Genomic DNA, 24,748 nt, shown 5'->3' on the forward strand with positions numbered 1-24,748 from the left:
AGTTTACAACATCACTCATGGCCATACAGAATCATCAACGTCAGCCTGCCTGGAGCTGGTGGTTTGAGTCTCAGCCACTTCACTTCCTGCCCAGCTCCCTGCTAATGCACCTGAGAAAGCAGCAGAAGACAGCTCAAGGTCTTGGGACGTTAGACCTACGTGAGAGATCCAGAAGAAGCCCATGGCTTTGGACTGGCCTAGCTCTGACCACTGAGATCACTCGGGGAGTGAACCCGCAAACAGAAGATCTCTCTCTCCTTTTGTCTCTATAATTCTCCCTCTCAAATAAGTAAATCTTTACAATACCTAGAAGTGTTGCAAATCTAAGCAAGCCCAGAGATTACTTTTGTTTTTAAAATCAACCTGCTATGCATTTGTTTGGCTCCAAGCCTAGCCTACAGCTGCCTTGGCATGACCACTCCAAGTGATGTTGCAGACCCCGCATGACCTGCAGGCCAGACGTTCCCCACCCCACTGGACACAAGATACTTATTCAAGATGCCATGTAACTACAGCCAAACAACCTTACCAGGTCCCTGGAGGGCCCTTTCATGGAAACACTTCAACCATTCAGGACAGGAATGGTTGACTAACCAATACTGAACTTGATGTAAAAGTTGAACATGCAAAAGGTGCACCCCAGGACATCTGCCATCAGGCCTGATCCCCAACCTCAACCCCAGAGCTCAGCTGCTGGGCTCTCACTAGCAGGAGGCACTGCTTCCACAGGAGCCCCTTCCAGGTTCTCCGTGGACGTGGGGGGTAACAAGGAAACTGCCCCTGTTTCTGTCCCCAATCACATGGGGTGGGAACAGAGCACCTACCTGCGAGTGCTTGCTGGACCCGGCTGGCCTTTGGCATCTGCACAGGCACCGTGGCAGGGACACTGCTGGGGTTGCTTGAGGGGCCACTGGGAAGAGAGGCACTTGGAGAGGAAAGAGAACAAAGCTGAATGGACATGGTGACTCAGCAGAGACCCAGAGGAAGGGAGGGAGGCACATGAGCCCTGATAGTGGGGTACAGATGAGGCCCCCCCGTGCTGCTGCTTTCCCAAGCTGCCTCCGCAGGCGTAGGGGAGCCTTAGTGGAGACCGGTGTTGTGGCATAGCAAGTCAAGTGCCAGTCTGAGTCCTGACTGTTCCACTTCCGATCTAGCTCCCTGCTAACAGCTCCAGAAAAGGCAGCTGAAGATGATCAAGCACCTGGGCTCCTGACATCCACATGGGAGACCGCCTAGCTTCAGCTTGGCTCGGTCATGGGGGCCATCTGGGGATTGAACCAATGGACGGCTGGATCTCTCTCCTCCTCTGACGTTCAAATTAAAAACAATCTTTAGATTTATTTATTTTTATTGGAAAGGCAGATACACAGAGGAGGAGAGACAGAGAGGAAGATCTTCCAACCGCAGCAGTTGGAGCTGAGCCAATCCAAAGCCAGGAGCTCCTCCAGGTCTCCCATGCGGATACATGGTCTCAAGGCTTTAGACCTCCTTGACTGCTTTCCCAGGCCACAAGCAGGGAGCTGGATGGGAAGGGGGGGGCGCTGGGATTAGAACTGGCGCCCATATGGTAACCTGGCACGTGCAAGGCAAGGACTTTAATCATTACGCTATCATGTTGGGTCCCCAAAAATGTTTTGTTTAAGGGGGGAAAAAAAACCCTTAGTGAACAGTACTGTGTAGCAATACTGTGGCAATGGTTAGCATTTTGGTGATGACAATTACATCATGCAGAAATTCCCAACAGAGGTCAGAGGTCACGTGAGATAAGCATAGTGTAGAACGTGAATGTCTTTGTAACTTTCCAGTCAGTCAATCACAAGGTCCCACACAACAAAGGCTTTTCGTTTAAAAGTTCCTGCCTCAAACCAGGCTGGACCGCAACACTCATTGGTTCAGGGCTGGAAACAGAACGACCCGGCAATTGCAACCACCAGCTGATTGGGGTGATGGACTGTGCCAGGCCTTACTTGCTAGTACATACAAGAATCTGGTCTGGGAACACCTCAAAGTTTCTTTGGGGATCTCCCCAATTGAACTGCTAGACTCAGAACCCTAACCATGAAAAGACAGAGGACAGAACAAGTCAATCAACCACCTCAGCCATATGTTGGCAGTGAAAAACTGGGCAAACAGAGACTCTAAGATGGACTATGTCAATCAGTGGATTCTTCAATGACCTCATCGTACTTGGAGTGGCGAGACTGGCAGCAATCCATAACCGCTGAACTATCAAAACCATTTGAACAAGACCCATGGAGCATGCCCCACATCAGGGACCTGGAGTGGGTGGGAGACTGGGTGGGGCTTTTCTCTTAATATCCCCCTTTACCTCAAATACATGAAGGAAACAATGTGGAAATAATAGTCTTACCCACTTTCCTGTAGCCCTTGAACCTTTTTACCCTAATTAACTATGTAAAGGTTGTAAAAAATAAATAAAATAATAAAATAAAAAGGCCCTGCCTCTCCTGGGAGTGGGTTCAAGTCATTCGCGTGGCTATGTAACACAGCCAGGAAAGGGCCCTGCACTGATCCACAAAGCGGAAGCCCAGAGGTGGCTGGCTCCGCCCATCCCTCCTCGCCCCCTCCAAAACAACAGGAAGGTTAGGAAACTCTGGCTGGCCAACTCCCTGTGCTTGAGCTCCCCAGGACAGGGCGGATCTTAGGACAGGAGGGACGGCTCCAGTGCCCGAGGCCATCCTGGCAGCAGTCAGCACTGGCCCAGCATCCTGCTCAGCTGATCCAGAGGCCTCCCAGGGCTGCCCCACCGCTGCTGCTGGCTACAAGGAGGGGAAAGGGGAGTTCCCACCCACCAGTTTCTCACACCAACTGCCAGAGCCTCAGAAAGGGTTGCCTAGAACACAGCAGGGGCTCCAAGATGCACCTGAACCAAGAAAGTTCTTTCAGGGCCCAGGACGTAGCCTAGTGGCCAACATCCTTGTCTTGCATATGCCAGGATCCCCTATGGGTGCTGCTTATAATCCTGGTGGCCCTGCTTCCCATCCAGCTCCCTGCTTATGGCCTGGGAAAGCAGTCAAGGACAGGCCCAAAGTCTTGGGACCCTGCACTCGCGTGGGAGACCTGGAAGAGGAGCTGGGCTCCTGGCTTCAGATCAGCGTAGCTCTGGCCATTGTGGGAGTGAATCAATAGACAAAAGATCTTCTTCTCTGTCTCTCCTCCTCTTTATATATCTGCCTTTCCAATAAAAATAAAACAAATCTCTTCTTTAAAAAATGGCCACAAAATAAAATAGCCATAAGAGTTAACATTATACTTTGTTCTATATTTTTTTTTTCCCATTTGATTTTCAGGGTTATTTTTTTTCTCCAAGCCAAGATTGCATGCCTGGCTGGGAAGCCACAGAGCAGACGCTGGCGTGTGGTGGGCATGGCACCGCAGGGGAGGGCGGGGATGTGAATCCATGGCCCCTTAAGGACCAAGCCCAGCAAGAGGAAAAGACACACAGGGAGAAGGGCCAGACTGAGGTTCCTCGGGCAAGGACCAGAGCCCAACGCGCGTGTACACCAAGAATTCCCATGTGCCATTCACCCAGGGACAGCCCTGGGTCTTTCAAGGGTAGGCAGGACCTCAAGGGTCATACCCCCATGAGTGCAGCCAAGACTGCCTAAAAGACCCACAACTCTGCCTGACAGCCTGTGGGGCAAGGAGCACAGGAGAGGCTGCAACCTGCATGTTGCCCACCTCACGTTCCCTTCTTCCTGACCTCCTAGTTGTCTATGGGATGAGGGAGGCACAGGCACTTGGAGCTGGGGTGAAAACATAGCTCCAGTTCCCACACTGGAGGGTCTAGGCTCAAGTCCCAGCTGTGTCCATGCCCAGCTTCCAGCTAGCCAACCCCCCGGGAGCAAAGATACTGCTGCAGTACTTGGGCACTTATCACCCTGCGGCAGGAGACTTAGACGGCATTCCCAGCAGCTCATAGTGGGTAAAGCCACCACATGTAACACCAGCATCCCCTATGGGTGCCAATTCCTGTCCTCATCCACCTCGCTTCTGGCCCAGCTCCTTACTAATGGCCTGGGGAAAGCAGTGCAAGATGGTCCAAGTGCCTGGAGTTCCGCAACCCATCCGAGTGAGACCCTGGAACAAACTCCTGGCATTACCCTGGCTCAGCCCCAGCAGTGTGTCCATCTGGAAAGTGAACCAATGGATGGAAAATCTTTCTTTCAAAGAATCAATCTTTTAGAAATATTAGTAATGTATCAAAACATAAATGACTGCTAAAAGCCCCCACGATGGTGCAGGGACAATGCCAGTGGGCTTCCTGTTTTCTTAGGGGCAAAGGAGAGAAGAGGGGGTCCTCAAGAACTGCGAGAAACCACTGTCAGCTCAGAACCAAAGGAAAATTCTGGATCCTCTCAAAACAGCTCCTGAATCTCGAGACAAGAAGAGAGCAACCACAGAAGGCAGGAGCTGACCTCGGGGCCACAACACGACAGCAGCAAGGCCCCGCTCAGAACCTGTGACTGCAGCCACACAGGCAGAGGACAACCTGCAGCCCAGACGGCCTGGCCAGCCTTGGGAGAGGTGACAGCAGCAGTATCAGATGTGCGATCATCCCCAGGAGAGACCAAGTGCCCTCAAAAATGCTCACTGAAGGGGGAAGACACAGTGTGCACAACGCATGTTCTGGCGCTTAAAGAGAGACCTGGGCTAAAAGGAGGCTCAATCGCACAACTCAGTTACAAATGATACAGACTCTTGCAGGATTTAGTGCCAACTCCCGGGGTACTGGGAAACCAGCCGGGCCACGGTTTCACCCCGATTGAGCAAGAGCCAACTGGGGAACACATAAGCCTAAGAGCACAGCCAGATGCACGGGCTCCCTCCCCGCCGTGAGGGACTTTCCCAGGCCCCACCCACTGGCACCCATGTGCCGTCTTCAGACCTGCCCTGCCCGCCCTGCTCCCTCCACATTTGGACAACTTTCACCCAGTGCTGTTGACACTGGCTTTGGCTCAGGGAACTGTACTGCGGCCTCCCTGGGGTAAGGCAGGGCACCAAGGGGGCCACGTGTTTTCAGTCCCCCAGTGCCTGCTGGGTGAACAGGCCAAGCTCTTGGCCAAGTTCCTCTGCCCCACCCCGGGAGGGGGCGCCGAGGAGGGCCGGCCAGAACCAGCTGCTTTTTCATGGCTGCAGAGGTCAGCGCAGGTGAACAGCCAACCTTCTAGTTCTGGGAAGGCCAGACATGAGCTGGCCCCTTGGAGAGACGTCTGCCAACCAGCACAGCCGGCTGGCCAGCTTCCCTCCTGGCTTGTGGCAAAGGCAGGGCAAGCAGCAACATGCGCGACCTGCCCAGCACCACAGGGCAGAGGGTCTGGGCCAACCGCCTCCTTCCTCTAACTTGCCTGGCCTGCACCAGCTCTGTGCAGGCCCTGGGGCTGGGGAGGGGTGAGCCAGAGAGTGAGTGAGTGAGTGAATGAGGTGTGTGTGTGTGTGTACAGAGATGATGCAGGGATGATCAGAGGGAGAAAACAGCCAAGCCCCATTAAGCAGTCCAGTTCAATCCCATAAGCTCATCCCTAATGCTATCTAGAAACAGGCCTCCGGGCCGGCGCCATGGCAAAGCAAGCTAAACCTCTGCCTGTGGCGCTGGAAGCCCATGGGGCGCCAGTTCGAATTGCAGCTGCTCCACTGCCAATCCAGCTCTCTAACAACGCTTAGGGAAGCATTGGGTCCTGGCAGGCCCTGGGGGACCCCAAAGAGGCTCTTGGCTTTGGATCACCTTGGCACCGGCCTTTGCAGCCATTCAGAGTGAACCAGCAGATGATCTCTCGCCTTCCCTTTAACACTTTTAAACTAAATTTTTTTTTTTAATTAAAGAAAGAGATGGACCTGGCGCGAGAGCGTAGTGGTTAAAGTCCTTGCCTTGTACATGTCGGGTTACCAATATGGGAGCCGGTTGTAATCCTAGCGGCCCCACTTCCCATCCAGCCCCTGCTTGTGGCCTGGGAAAACAGTCAAGGAGGAGGCCCAAACCTCGGGACCCTGCACTCACGTGGGAGACCTGGAGGAGGTTCCTGGCTCCTGGCTTTGGATTGGCTCAGATCCAGCCGTTGCGGCCACTTGGGGAGTGAATCATCAAATGGAAGACCTTCCTCTCTGTCTCTCCTCTCTGTATATCCGCCTTTCCAATAAAAATAAAATAAATCTTAAAAAAAAAAAGAGTAGATGAAAAAAAAAAAAAAAGGTTGGGGTCCAGTGCGGTACCCTAGCGGCTAAATCCTCACCTTGTACACACCAGGATCCCATATGCATGCCAGTACTAATCCTCCTGGCCCCGCTTTCCATCCAGCTCCCTGCTTGTGGCCTGGGAAAGCAGTCAAGGAGGTCTAAAGCCTTGGGACCCTGCACCCGCATGGGAGACCCAGAAGAAGCTCCTGGTTCCTGGCTTCAGACTGGCGTAGCTCCGACCACTGCAGCTGCTTGGGGAGTGAATCAACGGATGGAAGATCTTCCTCTCTGTCTCCCATTCTCTCTGACTTCCCAACAAAAATAAATCTTTTTTTTTTTCTTTTAAGATTTATTTAATTTTATTATAAAAGCGGATATACAGAGAGGAGGAAAGACAGAGAGGAAGATCTTCCGACCGATGATTCACTCCTCAAGTGACAGCAATGGCCAGAGCTGAGCCAATCCAAAGCCAGGAGCTCTTCCAGGTCTCCCATGAGAGTGCAGGGTCCCAAGGCTTTGGGCTGTCCTCGACTGCTTTCCCAGGCGACAAGCAGGGAGCTGGATGGGAAACAGGGGCGCTGGGATTAGAATCGGCTCCCATATGGGATCCCAGTGCGTTCAAGGCAAGGACTTTAACCACTATGCTATTGTGCCGGGGCAATAAAAAGGAAGGAAGGAAGGAAGAGAACGAGTAGCGTGAATACAAGTTACCTGGCTCCACTGGCAGAGGAGGAGGATCCTGGGGGTAGCATCTGCGGTCCCAGGTGGGAGAGGCTGGAGTGGAAGTAGAAGGGCTGGCTGCCCGTGGCCGGAACTGCTGTGCTCCAGGGGTTGGTTGTGTTCAGCCTTGGTGCGGACCGGGCTCCGGAAAGGGCAGGCTTGTTGTAGGGGGCAAAGGCCTGGTGGCCCCCAAAGACGAAAGCAGTCCTGTGGGGCACCTGGGGGAGTGGGTAGGCGGGGAGGCTGGTCATAGAGTGACGGTAGCGGGCTGACACGGGGCCAGTTCCACTGCCATGCAGGCACTGTTGGCAAGAGCAGGCGACTCCCGCAGGGCTGGGCGCAGAAATGAGAGTGGTCACCGGGTAGGGCATGCCAGCCTGGCGCCGCACACTCCGGCAGAAGCTGGAGGTCTTGTTGGTTTGTGTGTGGGTGGTGTAGTTGACGGTGTAGTTGTACCCCAGGGGGGCCAAGTCCACAAGTTGGGTGCCCCTGGCCACCTGCTGCTCCAGGTAGTCACAGACACTGGCCTCATAGGCCGTCCAAGAGCCGTCGTCACCCAGCCACTCCCACACGATGCCTTGGCCCGGCGCCGAGTGCTGCGGGAACAGGTGCCTCCGCACAGCGCGCATCGTGCCTGTCGGAAGAAGGAACAGGATGCATGAACAGCTGATCTGCTGGCCTCTTCCTGCCCCCAATCCTGGCACAGGGACTCCAGGCTCCCAGGGGGCCAGAAAGCAGAGGGGATTCATAGTCCCTGGCAGGAGGAAGGTGCCAGAAGCACCAGGTCAATCGTGGCTCAGGCCTGATGAGGCTTTCAAAGTTGTTTTCAGGGGCTGGTGTGTTGGCTCAACAGGTTAATCCTCTACCTCCAAGTGCCGGGAATCCATATGGGCACCAATTCAAGTCCCAGCTGCTCCACTTCCTATCCAGCTCCTTGTTTGTGGCCTGGGGAAGTAGTAAAGAAGGGCCCAAAGCCTTGGGACCCTGCACCCACATGACCCGGAAGAAGCTCCTGGCTTCATATCAGCTCAGCTCCGGCCGTTGTGGCCATTTGGAGAGTGAACCAGCAGATAGAAAATCTTTCTCTGTGTCTCTCTCTCCTCTCTGTAAATCTGACTTTCCAGTAAAAATAAGTAAGTCTTTAAAAAAAAAAGAAAAGAAATGAAGGAAACTAAATCACCCCTAACGCACAGCAAGCATGCCCACCTTCCTGCCTGCTTCCACAGGCACGCAGCCATTCTGGAGACGCACCTGCTGCTTACACACAGGACGCTTCAGAAATGCAGTTAAGAGGTAAGTATAGGGGCAGGGCACTGGCACAGATGTGCCTGCATGCATTACCACAGCACCTGTGTGAGACCGGTTGCTGATCCTGCCTCCTGCTGATGTGTCCTGTCTGGGAGGCAGCAGAGGAAGGCTCAAGGGCCTGTCTGAGACCCTGCCACCAGGTGGGACCCTCACCTACAGCTCTAGCCCCACCCTGTCTTTGGAGTGAACCAGTAGATGGAAGATCTCTCTCTCACTCTCCTGTCCCAGCAGATAAAAATAAGTAAACATCCAGAGAGAACGCTTGGTGCAGAAACTTCTGGAATCCAGGAGCAGGTTTTGCCCACACATGTTCCCTGATCTTTGGAAGTATCTCCCTGCCAGGCTCTGAACACCGTCTTGTTCAGCTCAGCCTATCACCTACATGGATGAGCCCTTCCTGCCGACCCCTCCAGCTGCAGCTATCCAGAAACAGCCTCTTGAACTCACTCAGCGGACTGCAAGGGCATGAACTTGATGCTAAAGACACCACTTGGGGTGTCTACAACCCCATCAGAGTGCCCGCGTTCAGGACTTGGCTAGGTTCCTGCTGCCAGTTTTCGGCTAAGGTGCCTGGAAAACAGCAGGGCATAGGTCAACTCAACGAAGCCCCTGCCATCCCCATGCCCAATCTGGACTGAGTCTCTGGCCCCTGGCTCCAGTCAGGTCCGGCTCCAGCTGCTCAATGAGGCAGTGAACCAGCGAATGAGAGCTCTCTCTCCTCTCCAAGTAAACAGATAAAATTTTCAAAAACTAAAAATAAACCAGACCTAGAGATTGAGGAGAGAAGGGGACCAAGGAAACTTTCCATTTAGGCTGCTCCATTGGAAGTGCTCCAAGAGAAGTAGCCAGCAGGGGTTCCCCGCAACCACCTTCCAACAGCTCTCCCCATCTCAGCCAGGGTTGTGGATGCCACTCCTCCACCCCATAAGTCTCCTCCAAAGACTGGAACATACCCCTGGACGCTGGTTTCAGGGTCTGGGTCACTGTGGATGGACAACAGAGCGGGCCTGCTGCCACTGCTGCTGTTTCGGCAGGAGTGACCCTCTGTGTCGGTCACTTTCTGCTGAGCTGCGGGCTGCTCAGGGTATCTCTGGTTGAACATCTAGCCAGCGGATGACAGCACCCCTGCCTACCTTGCTGTGACAACCTCCAAACTGCAAAGGCCCCGACCATAACCTCTGACTAAGAGCCTGTGTGTGGACTCAGGAGAGGGGCTGCTCCACAAGGTCGTGTGGCCCCATTCTCATTACTATGGATTGGGCCGACACCTTGGCCTAGCACACTAAGCCTCCACCTGGTATCCATTGTGGGCGCTGGTTCATGCCCCAGCTGCTCCACTTTTGACACAGCTCCCCGCTAATGCACCTGGGAAAGCAACCAAGGGTTGTTCAAGTGGCTGGGTCCATGGTACCCTTGTGGAGACCTGGAAGAAGCTCCTGGCTCCTGGCCAGAATGGCCCAATTCTGGCCATTGTGGCCATTAAGGGAATGAATCAGTGAATAGATGATTTCTCTCTCGGAAACTCAGCCTTTCAAACCAGAGAGGCTGGCATGAAACCCCACAGCTCCCTCTCCCACGTGCTGCTTCTCTCAGCACCCTCCTTCCTGCCAGGAGTATGCCTCACAGGCAAACATGAGGCAGCATGACACACCTCAGCAATGCGACCCCTGACAAGCAGACCACCTCACGCAAAGCAGGTGCTCAGATGAGCAGCAAAGGCAGCAGCATCTTACCCGTGTCCTGCCGGAATTGGGTCCAGTTTGGGAGATCAATGATGTACGGGGCCAGCGACGGGTCAGCCTGGCCCAGGGGGATGCTGTGGGCCAGACTGCCCAGTCCAAAGCGCTGGCCTTTCTGCTGGACAAACTGCTGCTCAATGAAGCTGCAGACAGCGGCGCTGTAGGGGTGCCAGGTGCCCAGCCCGTCCTGCCATTCCCACACAGCCACAGCCACGGGGCTGGGATACACCTGTGCCAGGGAAGGGCTTGGGGCCATGGCCATTTTCCCTTGGACTCCTCTGCTTTCCTAAATGGCTTCAGACCACTCTGGGCTGGAGTCTTGGGGTCATTGCTCAGTGCTTTCAGCAGACCTGGAAACCATAAAAACATAGCAGTTACCAACATGCACCATGAGAACCGCCTTCCTCCGCCCCAGTTCAAGGGGGGGAAATTAAACCTCTTCCATAATTGCTCTCAACCCTCACCCCTTGGGAGTGCCACAAACCAAGTGCCTGCTTCTGCCATTTTGCCCCAAGAGTCAGGAAGAACTCAAAGTCAACTCCACAGTCCCTGCCCACCTCTGCGCATGCTCAGAAGGGGAACTGGTGTCAATCCCGGGTGCCCAGACCTAGCCCAGCTTCTCGGCTGCTGCCACCCAATCACTTCTGCGTTGTGCCTGTTTCTGAGTCACCCCAAGTCCCTGGGCAACAAGGCTGTGACGAACCCTCATCCCTGAGGAGAGTTCACAGTTTCCAACCAGGCAAGTATAAGAGGTATGGATGAACACTCACTATGCTACAAATGAGAAAATTCTGGGTCTCCAACAGGATTAGGGGCTTTCCGACTCCCTGAGGGCTGGCTGGCAATGCTGAGACTGGGAGCACATTGCTCTCAAGGGCCTTTTGCTGGGGGGGGGGGGGGCGAGACACATTCTGGCTCCTTCCGCTGTGTCTCCCGGCTGCCCTGGAGGCAGCCCCAGGCAAGAAGCAGACGTCAGACACAATAAAGTCCAGTCCACCTTGGCCTCCAGCTCCCGGAGCCTTGTCTTCCAGCTGTCTGCCACATAGGATCCCACTGCTCCTGCCACTCCAGTCACTTGCCTTGCAAATCCTGTGCCTCCCTCAGGCTCAATCTGCGACTCCCAGGAGGCTCCCCAGCCAGCCACACAGGCCAGGGGCCCACATCCCTCTGCTGTACTCCTGCCGCTGTCCTTTACGCTGCCCTACTCCGTAAACGGTTCAACAAGGACGACAAAGCCACCTCCGCCCCAGAGGCACTGGCGTCCACACACCATGAACTCACCGCACACTCACACCTTTGAGCTCTCAAAGCTTGCTTCCTCACCTTTGGCAAACAGAGCTGCCAGCATCTAGCCTAGCACTTTCCCTGGGGAGTCAGACACATAGGTACGTGTGCTGATCATCTGCTCCACCCCAGGTGTACAGCAGCTCCGCCATACCAACCCACTAGCAAGTCAAGTGCAATGATAGCCACTGCATGCAGCCCAGAACACAGGCCGTGAGTCAGGTCCCAAGAGTACACCTGTGGGTATGTGCTAGGCCAGCCTAAGCCACAGAGGCCTCTGCTGAAAGCTCAGATCCTGCTTGCCAGAGGAGTTCTTGGGGTGGGGGCAGTTAGCCCAAATGCCTTGGAATGGGCAGGCTGAGCCAAAGCCCACTCTCAGAAGGCTCTGCAATGGCGGTGAGATACTAAGCAGAATAGAGTTGCAGAGCCAACTCCTCCTGAGGAGTCTCTCACTTCTCGGGCAGCTGGGGCCTCCTGTATCATGGCCCACGGGGTGTGCTCCAGCACGTCTGTACATCCCCCAGTGAGTCAACACACACACACAACTTGGCACAACTGCAGGAACACGCAAATACCAGCCCAAGCTTACGGGAATGCATGCAGCTCCCACATGGGGGGGAGGGCTGAAGGGAGGCGGGACCCATTACAGTCTGGACCCTGCTGGGGCACCAGAGATCCATCAGGCAGATGACATGCAGGCAGGCAGGCCTCTGGGAGGCAAGTCCCTGTCCCCACTCAAAACCAAGCCCTCAAACTTGGGACCTTAGTTACCCACATCCAATCCAGCAAGTTCTAGAACATTCTGAGAACCCTCTCACACCTGCCGGGCATTTATCCTGCAGATACATATCACCACGCAATCACCCACCTTGCCCCATCCTGCTCCCAGGCCCTCCATCTCAACCCCTCACACAGCTCGCTCCAGCCTCATGTGGCTCCACTAGCCGGGCAGGGCTGCCCTGACTGGTTTCCCTATTTGCTCCCCAGCAGGAGCAGGAACCTCCACAGAGGCCATGGAGGACTACAGGCAAGGTTCTCAACTGTCCAATCACCCAGGAGGTCAGAAGCCCCAGCAGTCAAAGGAAGGGGCAGGGCTGAGTCTGCCCAGAAACGCCCACGGGCATCCGACTGGAACCCAGTCATTATGCTCCATGAGGCAGCCACAGCACTCCTGAGGTGCAGATCAAAAACCTAATTTGTCTCAGTTCTTAATCACAGGGGCTGTTTGGGGTGTTCTTAATTATGAGTAGTAGCAGTATAATTGGCTGCGGAAAAAGCTTCAATTTCAAGGCAACCTAAACACCTTACAATACAAGAATTCTTAAACAAATTACGACACATCCGGGCCCATTGCGATGGCACAATTCACTAATTCTCCACCTCGAATCACCTGGATCCCATATGAGCACTGCTTTGTGTCCCAGCGGCTCATTTCTATGCATATTCCTGCTTGTGGCCTGGGGAAGGAGGAGAGGATGGCTGAAAGCCTTGGGACCCTGTACCCACAAGGGAGACCTGGAAGAAGCTCCTGGCTCCAAACAAAACAAAAACTACGGTACTTCCTAATGTTAGGAGTCAGTCTTAAAAAGTTCAGGTCCCAGCTCAGTGGCCTAGAGGCTAAAGTCCTTGCCTTCAATGTACTGTGATCCCTTATGAGCACCAGTTCTAACCCCAGTGAGTCTGTTTCCCATTCCGCTCCCTGCTTGTGGCCTTGGAGGGTGGTCAGGGATGTCCCAAAGCCTTAGGACCCTGCGCCAGCATGGGAGCCTGAGGAAGACCCTGGCTCCTGGCTTCAGATCAGCTCAGCTCTGGCTATTGCAGCCACTGGGAGTGGGGGGGTGAATCAATGGACCAAGAATCTTCCTCTCTGTCTCATTTTTTTTTAATATATATTTTTATTGGAAAGGCGATATACAGAGACAGAGGAAGATCTTCCTTCAGATGGTTCACTCCCCAAGCGGCCGTAACCGTTGGAGCCAATCGGAAACCAGGAGCCTCCTCCGGGTCTCCCACATGGGTGCAGGGTCCCAAAGATTTGGACCATCCTCAACTGCTTTCCCAGGCCACAAGCAGAGAGCTGGATGGGAAGCGGGACTGCCGGGATTAGAACTGGCGCCCATATGGGATCCCGATGCGTTCAAGGCAAGGACCTTAACCACTACACTATCATGCCAGGCGCTCTGATTTTTCAATAAAAATAGATAACTTTTAAGTTCAAACTGTGTCAGTACTGTGGCTTAAGCCACCACCTGAGACACCAGCAACACATATGGGTGCTGGTTAAAGTACAGGCTGGTCTACTTCCGACCCAGATGGAGCGCCTGGCCCGGCCCTGGTAGTTGTGGCCACTGGGGAAAGGACCGAGCAAACAGTGGATCTCTCCTTGCCCCTGTCCCACCTGGTAACTCTGTCTTTCAAACAAAAACCTTTCAAAAGTAAAGTAAAACTAAATGAATAGAGCCTTAGGATAAGGCTCCAAACAGGTTGAAACAGAGGCTGTGCAAGTGCAGGCACCCCGAGCTCGGAGCTGTGGGGTGTGCCACTGACCCAGCTCCCATCATACAACCTACGCTCCTGTCTGGTACATTGCCAGCCAGGTCAGCCAAGCCTCAGCTGCCGCAAAGGAGTGAAAGCCACGGGCATGACTATTTACAGAGACTGACAGGGAAAGCAGTCAAGGCTGGCCAGCTGCCTAGGCTGTTGCCACTCACTTGGGAGACCCACATGAAGCTCCCAGAGTCAGCCTGACCAAGCCCTGGCTATTGGAGACAATCTGGAGGGTGAACCAGAGATGGAAGATTTTTGACTCTCCTTGTAACTCTAAATAAATAAATTTTATTCGAGAGATTAGAACCATCGGAATAAATAAATCTTATTTTTTTTAAGATTTATTTTTATTACTATTTTTTTTTTATTGGAAAGGTGGATATACAGAGAGGAGAGACAGAGAGGAAGATCTTCCGTCCAATGATTCACTCCCCAAGTGAGCGCAACGGCCGATGCTATGCCGGTCCGAAGCCAGGAGCCTCTTCCAGGTCTCCCACGCGGGTGCAGGGTCCCAAAGCTTTGGGCCGTCCTCGACTGCCTTCCCGGGCCACAGGCAGGGAGCTGGAAGGGAAGCGGGGCTGCCGGGATAGAACCGGCGCCCATATGGGATCCCGGGCGTGCAAGGTGAGGACCTTAACCACTTGTGCCACCGCGCCGGGCCCGGAATAAATAAATCTTTAAAACATAAAAAGGGCCCAACATGTTAGCCTAGTAACTAAATTCTACCCTTGCACTTGCCAGGATCCCATATGGGAGCTGGTTCATGTCTCAGATGCTCCACTTCCCATCCAGCTTCCTGCCTGTGGCCTGGAAAAGCAGTTGGGGACGGCCCAAAGCCTTGGGACCCTGCACCCACACGGGAGACCTGGAAGAGGCTCTGGGCTCCTAGCTTCAGATTGGTTCATCTCTGATCACTGTGGCCACTTGGGGAATGAATCAAAGGACAAAAGATCTTCCTCTGTCTCTCCTCTTCTTTGTATATCTGCCTTTCCAATAAAAATAAATCTTAACAAGTGAGCATGGGGGGGCCTGGCGGCATGGCCTAAAGTCCTCGCATTGAACGCGCCGGGATCCCATATGGGCGCCGGTTCTAATCCCGGCAGCTCCACCTTCCATCCAGCTCCCTATTGTGGCCTGGGAAAACAGTCGAGGACGGCCCAAAGCCTTGGGACCCTGCACCCGCGTGGGAGATCTGGTGGAAGTTCCTGGTTCCAGGCTTTGGATTGGTGTGCAGCACCGGCTGTTGTGGTCACTTGGGGAGTGAATCATCAGATGGAAGATTTTTTCTCTCTCTCCTCCTCTCTGTAGATCTGACTTCCCAATAAATAAATAAATCTTAAAAAAAAAATTCAACCTGCCTCATTCCTGGAGCTCTGTGTGGGACAGGGACCTGCAGAGCCACAGCTCCCAGCTGACCCATCACCACAGTCAGGGCCTTCCCAGGCTGCTTACAGACAAGGTGGCTTCTCCAAAGACAGGGAAAGCTTAGTTCTGAGCACACACTGATCAAAGCAATGCCTAGGGCCCAGCATGATGGCTCAATGGCCAAACCGCCACCTTGCAAGCACCAGGATGCCACACGGGTGCCGGTTCCATCCAGCTCCCTGCTTGTAGCCCCTGGGAAAGCAGCAGAAGACAGCCCAAAGCCTTGGGACCCTACATCCGCATGGGAGATCCAGAAGAAGCTCTTGGCTTCAGATCAATTCAGCTCCAGCCATTGTAGCCACTTGGGAAGTGAACCAGCAGACGGAAGCTCTGTCTCTAATGCTACATGCCGTTCACGATGCAGATCCCAGCAACATAAAACTTTGTACAAACCACCTCCTCCGGAACCAGGAACCTGCTACCCAGTCAGAGGACAAAGTCCTGGCTCAAGGGCCTACCAAAAGGCCAAAATGAAGGAACAGGGGACGCCATGGCAGGTGCAATGACTGCGATGGGGGCTAGGTATGCACCAGGCGCAGTCTGGCAACCTTTGTAAGTACTCTCACTTCATCCTGGAATCCAGAGAGACAGCGAACACGCACATTTTATAACCGCAGAGAAGTGAGAGCTGAGGAGGATTAACTTACCCAAAAGTACCCAGGGTCGGAGCAAACCAGATCTCTTTCCAGACTCTTTGTCCTCCTGCAGCCAGACAGAAGGGACCCTTGGATCACCAACCCCGGACAAAAGGGGCTCAACGAGCATTTTCTGGTTCTTTATTAAAAAAAATAGGCCCCAGCACAGCATGATAGCATAGTGGCTAAAGTCCTTGCCGTGCACACGCTGGAATCCCATACAGACACCGGTTCTAATCTCGGCAGCCCCACTTCCCATCCAGCTCCCTGCTTGTGGCCTGGGAAAGCAGTTGAAGACAGCCCAAAGCTTTGGGATCCTACACCCGTGTGGGAGATCCGGAGGAGTCTCCAGGCTCCTGGCTGCAAATTGGCTCAGCTCTGGCCATTCCGGCGGCATGAGGAATGAATCAGCTGACGGAAAATTTTCCTCTCTGTATATCTGTCAAGTAAGTAAATCTTTAAAAAAAGAAAAAAAAACTGAGCAGATGATTACAAATTGAAAAAGCCACCATGAGAAGGAAAAAAAAGGAAAAAGGAAAAAGGCCTGATTTCCAATTTCGCTTGAAAACCAGAAAGGTCAGAAAGGCGGAGACATTGAGGCAGACCACCTGGACTCTGGTGGTGGTGACCACGCAGGTGGGCAGGCTCCGTGGTGAGCATTCCATTCTGCTGCTGGTCAGGCAACAGCAATGCATAACTGTGAGTAAATATGTGCGCTCCAGGAAAACCAAGGAACACCTTGGTGGGTGGGGCTTGGCCCCCAGGGCCTTGGCGCACATCCCCACCCTCCCGCCTACGACGGAGCAACACCTCTCTGAACCCACTTCTTCAACAAGAGCAGCTTGCTGTCTCCCGCAGGCCATAGCCTCGGCCACGCCCTGCCGCCTCTGCCCAGCACAGCAAGCATTTCAAACTTTCTCTGCCCTGGGTTATCAGACCCTGGCCTGGCTTCCCCCTCTCCACGCTCCCAGGGGCTCGTGTCTGTACCCACAGTTTCAATAACCTCTCCCATCCATCATGGGAATGGTCTCTCTACCACGGCCAGCCTGCCTGGGCCCCTGAACCCTCAGCTGTGGGGCCCCTGGCACAGCCTACAATGACCAGGCTGATTTATTACGTCCTTTACCCCTATCTCAGCCTACCTACTCACCTCCTAACTCCCAGTTTAATACCCTCTGCCCCATGTCATGTTTCCTACCTTCACCATCGCCCTGCAGGGAGAGCCGACTGCTTCTATTGGATGTACCCAGGGGACCGCTGAGAATAATGACCTTAACTGGGCCCAGTGGGAAGGATCAACGGACTAATCCTCCCCTAGCAAGCACCAGAATCCCATATGGGCACTGGTTCACATCCTGGCTGCACCCTTTTCCAGCTCCCTGCCTGTGGCCTGGGAAAGCAGCAGAGAATAGCCCAAAGTCTTCGGACTCTGAACCCGCGTGGGAGACCCAGAGGAGGCTCCTGGCTCCTGGCTTTGGATCAGCTCAGTTCTGGTTGTTGTGTCCACTTGGGGAGTAAGCCAGCCAATGGAAGATCTTTGCCTCCCACTCCATAAATATGCCATTCCAATAAAAATAAATCTTTAAAAAAAAAAGACCTAACTGTCCACTCCACCAGGACAAACGCTGCTGAGTGGCAAGGATTATGTTCCAGAGAAGACATTGCAAGGGTGGGTGTTCCAGCTGAGATGCTGAGATCCCAGTTGGGACACCGGCTGTGTCTGAGGGCCCGGGCTCCATACCTGCCTTGGCTCCTAAGGTCAGCTTCCTAAGGATGCAGACCCCTCCCCGAGAGGAGCCAACTCACGTGGCTGGATGCCAGCTCCAGCCTGGCCCAGTCTCACCTAGAGCAGGCACTTAGGGAGTGAACCAGCGGATGGCTTTTCAAGTAAGACGCACACACAAAGCTAACTACAAATGAAGGCATTTTATCATGTTATACTTTTAAAATGACTAACCAAGAAAAAGATACCAAAACACCTTAAGAAATGCCGGGGGCCGGATCTTCGGGTCAATGCCTAATCCTCCACCTCAAAAAGCCAGCATCTCATATGGGCACCAGTTCATGTCCCAGCTGCTCCACTTCCCATCCAACTCCCTGCTAAGGATCTGGGAAAAGCAGTGAGAGACAGCCCAAGTGTTTACACCCCCGTCACTCACAGGCTAGACCTGGTGGAAGCTCCTGGCTTTGGCCTGGCAGCACTGGCCACTAGGGTCCCTGGAGCCATTGAGGTCACCGGGGTGTGAACTAGGAGATGGACACTCTAATTTTTGCACTATAAATTCACCAAAAACACAAAACAAACAAAATCACCAGCATGGCAAGACATATGGAAGCCAAGTACTGTTGTGCCACTCTCCAATCTGGAAGAGTCACAGCTGGTGTCCTGGTAACAGAAACCTACCAACGAGGATGCTCACCGCTACAGACCAACCAGCCTCCAGTGGGAGTCCAAACAGATGCACCTGACAACACGAGATGCAGATAAGCCTTGGCAAAGCATTCTTTCTTTCCCCACTTAGACGACCACCCTCCGCTGTCCTCCAGGCCCATGAGCAGGGAGCTGGACAAGAAACAGAGCAGCTTCGAGCGGAGGGATGCCGGTGTCACAGGACAACAGCTTAACCCACTGTCATTTCCTCACTGACATTTCCCCACAGATCTGACACTTGTCCAAAAAAAAAAAACAAAAAAACAAAAAAAAACACTATTTTCATGCCCTGAGGGCCCAGCACAGCTCCTAGCACAGAGAATCCAGGAGGGGCTTTCCTCCTAGCCCAGGGCCTGGCCTCCTGCTGGCTTCCTTACTGGCCTGCAGTATGTGTGAAGGACACAGATCTTACTCTCAAAGGCTCCCATTCCCCTGCCCCACACCTCCCTAGGGTTCCAGGGTAGCCTAGACAAATACCTGACTCGTTTTGGTACCCCACAGCTCTTGGTAGCCTGCTCTCTCCTCACTGCCTGAGCTGCCACCTGCTGGGACCTGTCACTCCAGCTCAGACACAGAAGCCTGTCCTTCACTAACCCACCATAACCCTTCAGCTGGGTTATGAACAAACTCCAGGCCAAAGTTGTCATCCACATCCAGGAGAAGGCACGCCGCAGGATGGCAAATGCTGGAACCTTCCCCCCTCCCCCCAACCTGGACCTTGGTGTAACAAAACCCCGGGGGCTGGTAACCGATGGGGTAAACCGGTTGACTGGGCTCAGGGTTCCTTCCGGTGGCCAGAGGGGCCCATGCGGCAAGCTGGCAACATCCTAGTGAGGGTGCCCTGGCTGCTGTATCCAGATGCGGCACAGCAGCAGAAAAAGAAGTGAGCCGGTGCTCCTACAGGGGCCTGGCTGGACAGCCATCTGCTTCTGGGAAAACAAACTGCTGGCAGAAGTGCATTCGTAAGGGTGGAGTCCCCCTCAGATCCTAATCTACTGCTGGGTCTCCTCTACCCCACCTACACCCCACGTTGCTCCAGCTTCAGGGCTTTGCAGAGGCTGGCTCCCCTGCAATTGCCCCCCCAAGTCTCAAGTTCAACTCCTTTACAACTTAACTACCACCTTTTTGACCCACTCTTTCCTGCCCCACTCCTGCAGAAGAGGGCGTTAGGGGCACTGGGCTGAGGAGGGTTGTTGGCCCCAGGATTCTCCCAGTTCCTGTAATACTGCCGTGTGGGCACACTTTGCTGTCTTTTCCACCCAATACTGGGCCCCAGAAAAGTAGGGGTATCACCTGGCAACTCGGGCAACGCCCAGTTCAAATGCAGCAATCACTACACTCCTCCCTCCCCCAAAGCAGCTCTTTCAGCGAAAGCATCCTAAGACAGGTTCCGCAGGAGCGGCAGCTGAGGCAGGAGGCCACGGGACGTTTATCTGAGGCAGCTGGCATCCACCAAGTAATTCCAAGGCACTAGCTTTCATCACACCCTCCACAGCTTGGTCCACCTGGCTGGGGGGCGAAGGGGAGGGGAGAACATCCCAAGCAAGTAAACAAGCAAGCGGCAAAGTCCAGTCCCCCCTGCCCAACTCAGGGGCTCTCAGCTTCTCTCTCCGGAGAGCTGCCCCACCCCCAGACCCTGCAGGACAGCCAGCACGGAAGCTTAGGGAGGAAGGATTAATGTGAGTTCCCATCTTAATGCCCAAACGCAAACAACAACAACAACAACAAAGCAGGAAGGCTTGCTGGTAGATTCCGGAGGGGGACAATCAGCTTTGCAACGGAGTGAAGAAAGCAGGGGGCGAGCGGGCGCGCAGGTGTTAGGGCTGGGGGCTGATCCAGATTCGCCAAACAGCCTGGGCAGAGCAGAAGGCACCAGGAGCCTGCCCAAAGTCCAGCGGATGATTTTAAACATCCAAACATTTCACGGAAAAGCTGGGGGGGGAGGAAAAAGGCGGTGTGGGCACCCAGGAAATAAACACACCAGAATAAAATTGTGGCCAGACAGGAGGCGGTCGGTTAACAGGACAGCTTCCATGTGCCCCATTTTTTTGTGGGGGGAGAGGGGGAGTCACAAAAAGACCACGCTAGCGGCGAGGCTAGGATGGCGAGCGGATATTTTTTGAGTTTCAAGTTGGAGAGGGGGCTCGACGGGGCGGACCACACACACTTACCTCATCTCCCCCAACCCCGGCACTATGGACGCGGGAGCCCCGCGAAACGGCAGCTTCCGCGAAGGCGGACCCCCTACTTAAAAGAGGAGGGGGCTCCCGGTCCCACGAGGCCTTTCTTCACCCTCAAAAGTGGACAGGCGAAGAACCCCCGCCCCCTCCAGACCCTGAGGGAAGGGGTGCCGTCTGCAACTCACGGCCCAAACTCCTGAGCGCCCCACCCCCAACACCCACTCAGCACACAGTCCTGCCCTGGGCCGCCCCCAGTACCCCCAAATCCCCTCTGCTCCCGATCCCCAAAACACCGGGCGCCCCAGCCACTCCGTCCCAATCCCCCGGGGGGGATCCTGGGGCCCAGCCTTCCCTCAGTCCCACGCCCGCCCCCTTCCGGTCCTCGGCTCGGCTCAGTCTCCCTCCCTCCGCCGCCTCACGCCCTCAGGATCCCTAGTCCCGGCAACGAGCAGAATGGCCGGTCCGCTTCTCTCACCGAGGCGGAGCAGGGACACAAGCGGCGGACACCGACGCCAACGAGCTAGAGCTCTGGTCTCGTCTGGGCAGCGCTCTGGTTTGGAGCTCCTAGAGACAAGCAGCAGCCGGAGTAAAACTCGGCGTCGCAGCTTCCGAGAGCCGCACTGCGCGTGCCCTGAGCGCTAGGCCTGCTGGGAAATGTAGTTCGGCATGGGCTAGGAGGCGGGACCGAGGGAGCGGGAGAGGCACCTGTGCAGGTGTGTGCAGTCTTTATTCACTAGTGAAGTTACTTCTTCGTTCATTGCTGACTCGCTTTTTAATTTTTTTATTTTCTTAAAAAAATTTATCTTTATTTTACTTGAAAGTCAAAATTACAGAGAGTTGGGGAGAAAACAGAGATCTTCCATTAACTGGTTCACTACCCAAATGGCAGCAATAAGTCAGAGTGGGCTGGTCCGAAGCCAGGAATTTCTTCTGGGTCTCCGGCATGGGTGCAGGGGTCCACGGACTTGGGCTATCCTCCGCTGCTTTCCCAGGCACATTAGCAGGAAACAGTATCGAAACTAGAGCAACTGAAAAAAGTGCCCATCTGGGAGCCAGTATCTCAGTTGTCTGTGGGCTTAATGCTCTAAGCCACAATGCTGTGAACCCCAATAGATTTTTTTTTAAGAGCTGCAGACTCATTTAATGTATGGACACTCCGGGTTGGGCAAGCAGGATTTTTTATTTCTTTTGTTTTTAGATTTTCTTAAGTGCTTCGTTTTTCTTTAGTGACAGATTGGAAAATGATATCTACATACTCTAGAAACTCAGAACTCGAGTCGGAACCTAGGCTGTGGGGAACAGAAAAAAAAAATCTCAACGTAGAGATAGGAAGGTGCTGGAGCTCTGGGTACAGCCTCCTGGGTGCCCCCATTCTCCGCCCTCCTGGCTGGAAAGGCCCAAATTGGACATCAGTGTGGGAGTCTTGGCTGACTGCGTGACCCTCCGAGGGACAGGGTTGCAGGCGACTTTCTCTGTACTGCTCTGGTATCCTTTGAACCCATGTCGATAAATGTCTTCCCTTTTTATAACCTGACGATACAGGCTATATTTATTGGGGAGCAAAAAAATAAAATAAAAAGGAGATCTGATTGTGCTAAGTGAAATAGGGCAGCAGCCAGGGAAAGAATGGACTTTTGTGTTTCAGAGAGGAGAAAGGAAGTGGTGTGTCTGTGGAACCTGTGACCTTCCCAGGAAGTCCCTAGGGTACCTGATGTTGCCCCCCACACCCCCAGAACTTTGCATAGCAGAGGGTCCAAGATAACTTCAGGAAGCCACTTACCCTGCGACCCCAGGTGGCCTTAGGAAATAAGCAGAAGACTCAGCCAAGTTCTATTGTTAAGTTTTTTTAAAAAAAAAAAAAAAAAAAAGACTTTTCAGGATTAAGGGCAGAATAGAACATGTGCTTCCTGCAGTTTTGAAAATCATCCCATGTGATGCCAGGGTTGGGATGGCAGGATGGAGGTTCTTTGGTTTTGGCCTGGCCTGGTCCCTGCCATTGCAGCAGCCATTTGGGCAGTGACCCAGGGTTAGGAAGGGTGTTTTCCTGTCTCTCCTATCACTCCGTGTTTCAAATAAAAATGAAGACATCATCTGCAATGAAACAGTTCCATACAATGCACAGGTACAGGGGGCAGCAAGTGTCCGGGACAACATCCACGAGACCCCAGGCACTCAGGACATAGCGTGATGGTTATTGTTAACCTTTTTCTTTTCTTTTTTTTTTTTTAATTTATTTGTTGGGGTCCAGCACAGTAGCCTAAATCTCTTTGCTGAAGTACTCACCTCACATGTGCCAGGATCACATATGGGCACCAGTTCTTGTCCCAGTTGCTCCACTTCCCATCCAGCTTCCTGTTTGTGGCCTGGGAAAGCAGTGGAGGATGGCCCAAAGCCTTGGGACCCTGCACCCATGTGGGGGACCTGGAAGAGGTTCTGAACTCTTGGATGCAGATTGGCTCTGCTCCAGCCATTGTGGCCACTTCAGTTGTGAACCAGCAGATGGAAGCTCTTTTCATCTCTCCTCCTCTCTGTAAATCTGTGTTTTCAATAAAGATACTTATTTATTTATTAATATTTAATATAGTAAATAAATAAAATAAATATTTATTAATGTTTATAATTGCTTTCCCGGGCCATAAACAAGGAATTGGATGGGAAGTGGAACAGTCAAGACATAAACTGGCGCCTATATAGGATGCTGGTGCTTGCAGAAAGGTAAGCCAGTTGTGCCATCATGTCAGCGCCGCTGTCAACATCTTTGATGAATGCTTCCTCTGAAAGGCAAAGGCAGACACAGAGAAAACTTGCATCTGTCGGTTTACTCCCCAAATGGCCCACAAGAGCGGAAGGCTAGACTGCACACTGCAGGTTTAGGCAAAAACTCCTCCCTAGTCCTTCCACACGGCTGGCAGGGACATGAGGACAAGCCATCATATCTGCTGCATCCCAGGATACAGGTGAGCAGTGGCAGACTCAAACCCAGGCACTCTGAGATGCCAATGTCCCCACTTAACCTGCTTAAGCTGCTCCACTTAAGCACTGGACCCAGGACCAAGCCCAGCTGGGGATTGTTGGTTTGTTTATTACACATTTCTGAGCAGCTCTTAATCCCTGGCCTGCAGGCCCCGCCCTCCACTCAGGCATTGAAATGGCCAGCCTGGAGGGGGACACCTTGTGCTGTAATGTCCCAGTCTCCTGGGGCTTGTGCTGCTTGCCCTAGGGCCTGGTGTGCTGGGACAAGCTAAGAATGAATGATGTAGCCCAGAAAAGAATGTGACCACAGGCCAGAAGAGAAAGGGCATGGACTCAGAAAACTCAGACGGAATGTTAATGCACTTGAACCAAATGACTTCCAAAGTGCCGTGGCTGGAGGCAGCAAAGAATGGCGAATTTCACACTGGCTAGGAGAGAGAATATTGACTCTTCTCTGTGCAAAGGAATAGTGACCATGCTAGTTCCCCCGGTATCATTACTCAATGCATATATGTTTTGGTGTGTTACACTCAGCATGCATATGCAATAACCTTGCATCCGTGAAAAATGAGAACATATCTTAATAGAATTTTCAGATTTTTAAAAAAGGTTTATTTTCATTTGAAAAAGCAGATTTACAGAAACGAGATACAAAAAGAACTTCCATCCATTGTTCACTCCCCAATGGCCTCAGCGGCCAGAGCTAAGCCAATCCAAAGCCAGAAGCCAAGAGCAGCTTCTGAGTCTCCCATGCGGGTGCAGGGTCCCAAAGCTTTGGCATGTCCTCAACTGTTTTTCCAGGCCACAAGCAGGGAGCTGGATGGGAAGCAGGGCCACTGATACGAACTGGCGCCTTTAGCTGGATTTTTCTGTCTTATCTCCTGTTGCCAGCTGCCTTTCTGAAACCCTGGGGGCCTGCCACGCCCAGCAGACTGCTTCTTCTGACAGCAGGTGGAATGCCGCCCCCACGCAGGATCGCTGATCAAAGGCCAGCTCCATTTTTCTTGTAATTGTGCCCTGTGACTAGGAAGCTCAGAGTTCAGTCTTCCCTGCAACCAGCCCACAGCACCCGCAGTGGACACAGCAGTCAACAGGGAGGGGCGTTGGGGCTTAGCAGGGAAGTCAGCATGCTTCAGCTGAGCACCTGGGTGAAGTCAGCCTCACCCCTCCAGATCCAGCTTCCTGTGGATGCATGGAACAGGAACCCATTTGGGATCTTTGTGCTTGGAGGTAGAGAATTAACTAGTTATGCTATCACATCAGGACCATGGCCAGGTTCTTGAAACAGTGGTGCGCCTGATGGTGGAGGCA

The 24,748-nt window shown here is 53.4% G+C and overlaps 1 protein-coding gene across 2 annotated transcripts in view; it reads right to left on the bottom strand.

The window, feature by feature from the left end:
• Positions 1-21,065, bottom strand: part of LOC121167986 (probable E3 ubiquitin-protein ligase DTX2) — a 31,737-nt gene extending 10,672 nt beyond the window's left edge. For both annotated transcript variants that reach the window (XM_040997723.1, XM_040997722.1), the window contains exons 1-4: positions 20,940-21,065; positions 9,957-10,312; positions 6,907-7,549; positions 825-925 (exon numbers count right to left, since the gene is read on the bottom strand). In XM_040997723.1, coding sequence (XP_040853657.1) covers positions 825-925; positions 6,907-7,549; positions 9,957-10,224 — 1,012 coding nt within the window. In that variant the 5' untranslated portion in view covers positions 10,225-10,312; positions 20,940-21,065. The remainder of the gene's footprint in view (positions 1-824; positions 926-6,906; positions 7,550-9,956; positions 10,313-20,939) is intronic.
• Positions 21,066-24,748: the final 3,683 nt, after the last annotated feature.

The sequence above is a fragment of the Ochotona curzoniae genome, unplaced genomic scaffold, assembly GCF_017591425.1.
Source record: "Ochotona curzoniae isolate NIBS_2020 unplaced genomic scaffold, NIBS_Ocur_1.0 patch437, whole genome shotgun sequence".
In the NCBI taxonomy this organism is placed as follows: domain Eukaryota; kingdom Metazoa; phylum Chordata; class Mammalia; order Lagomorpha; family Ochotonidae; genus Ochotona; species Ochotona curzoniae.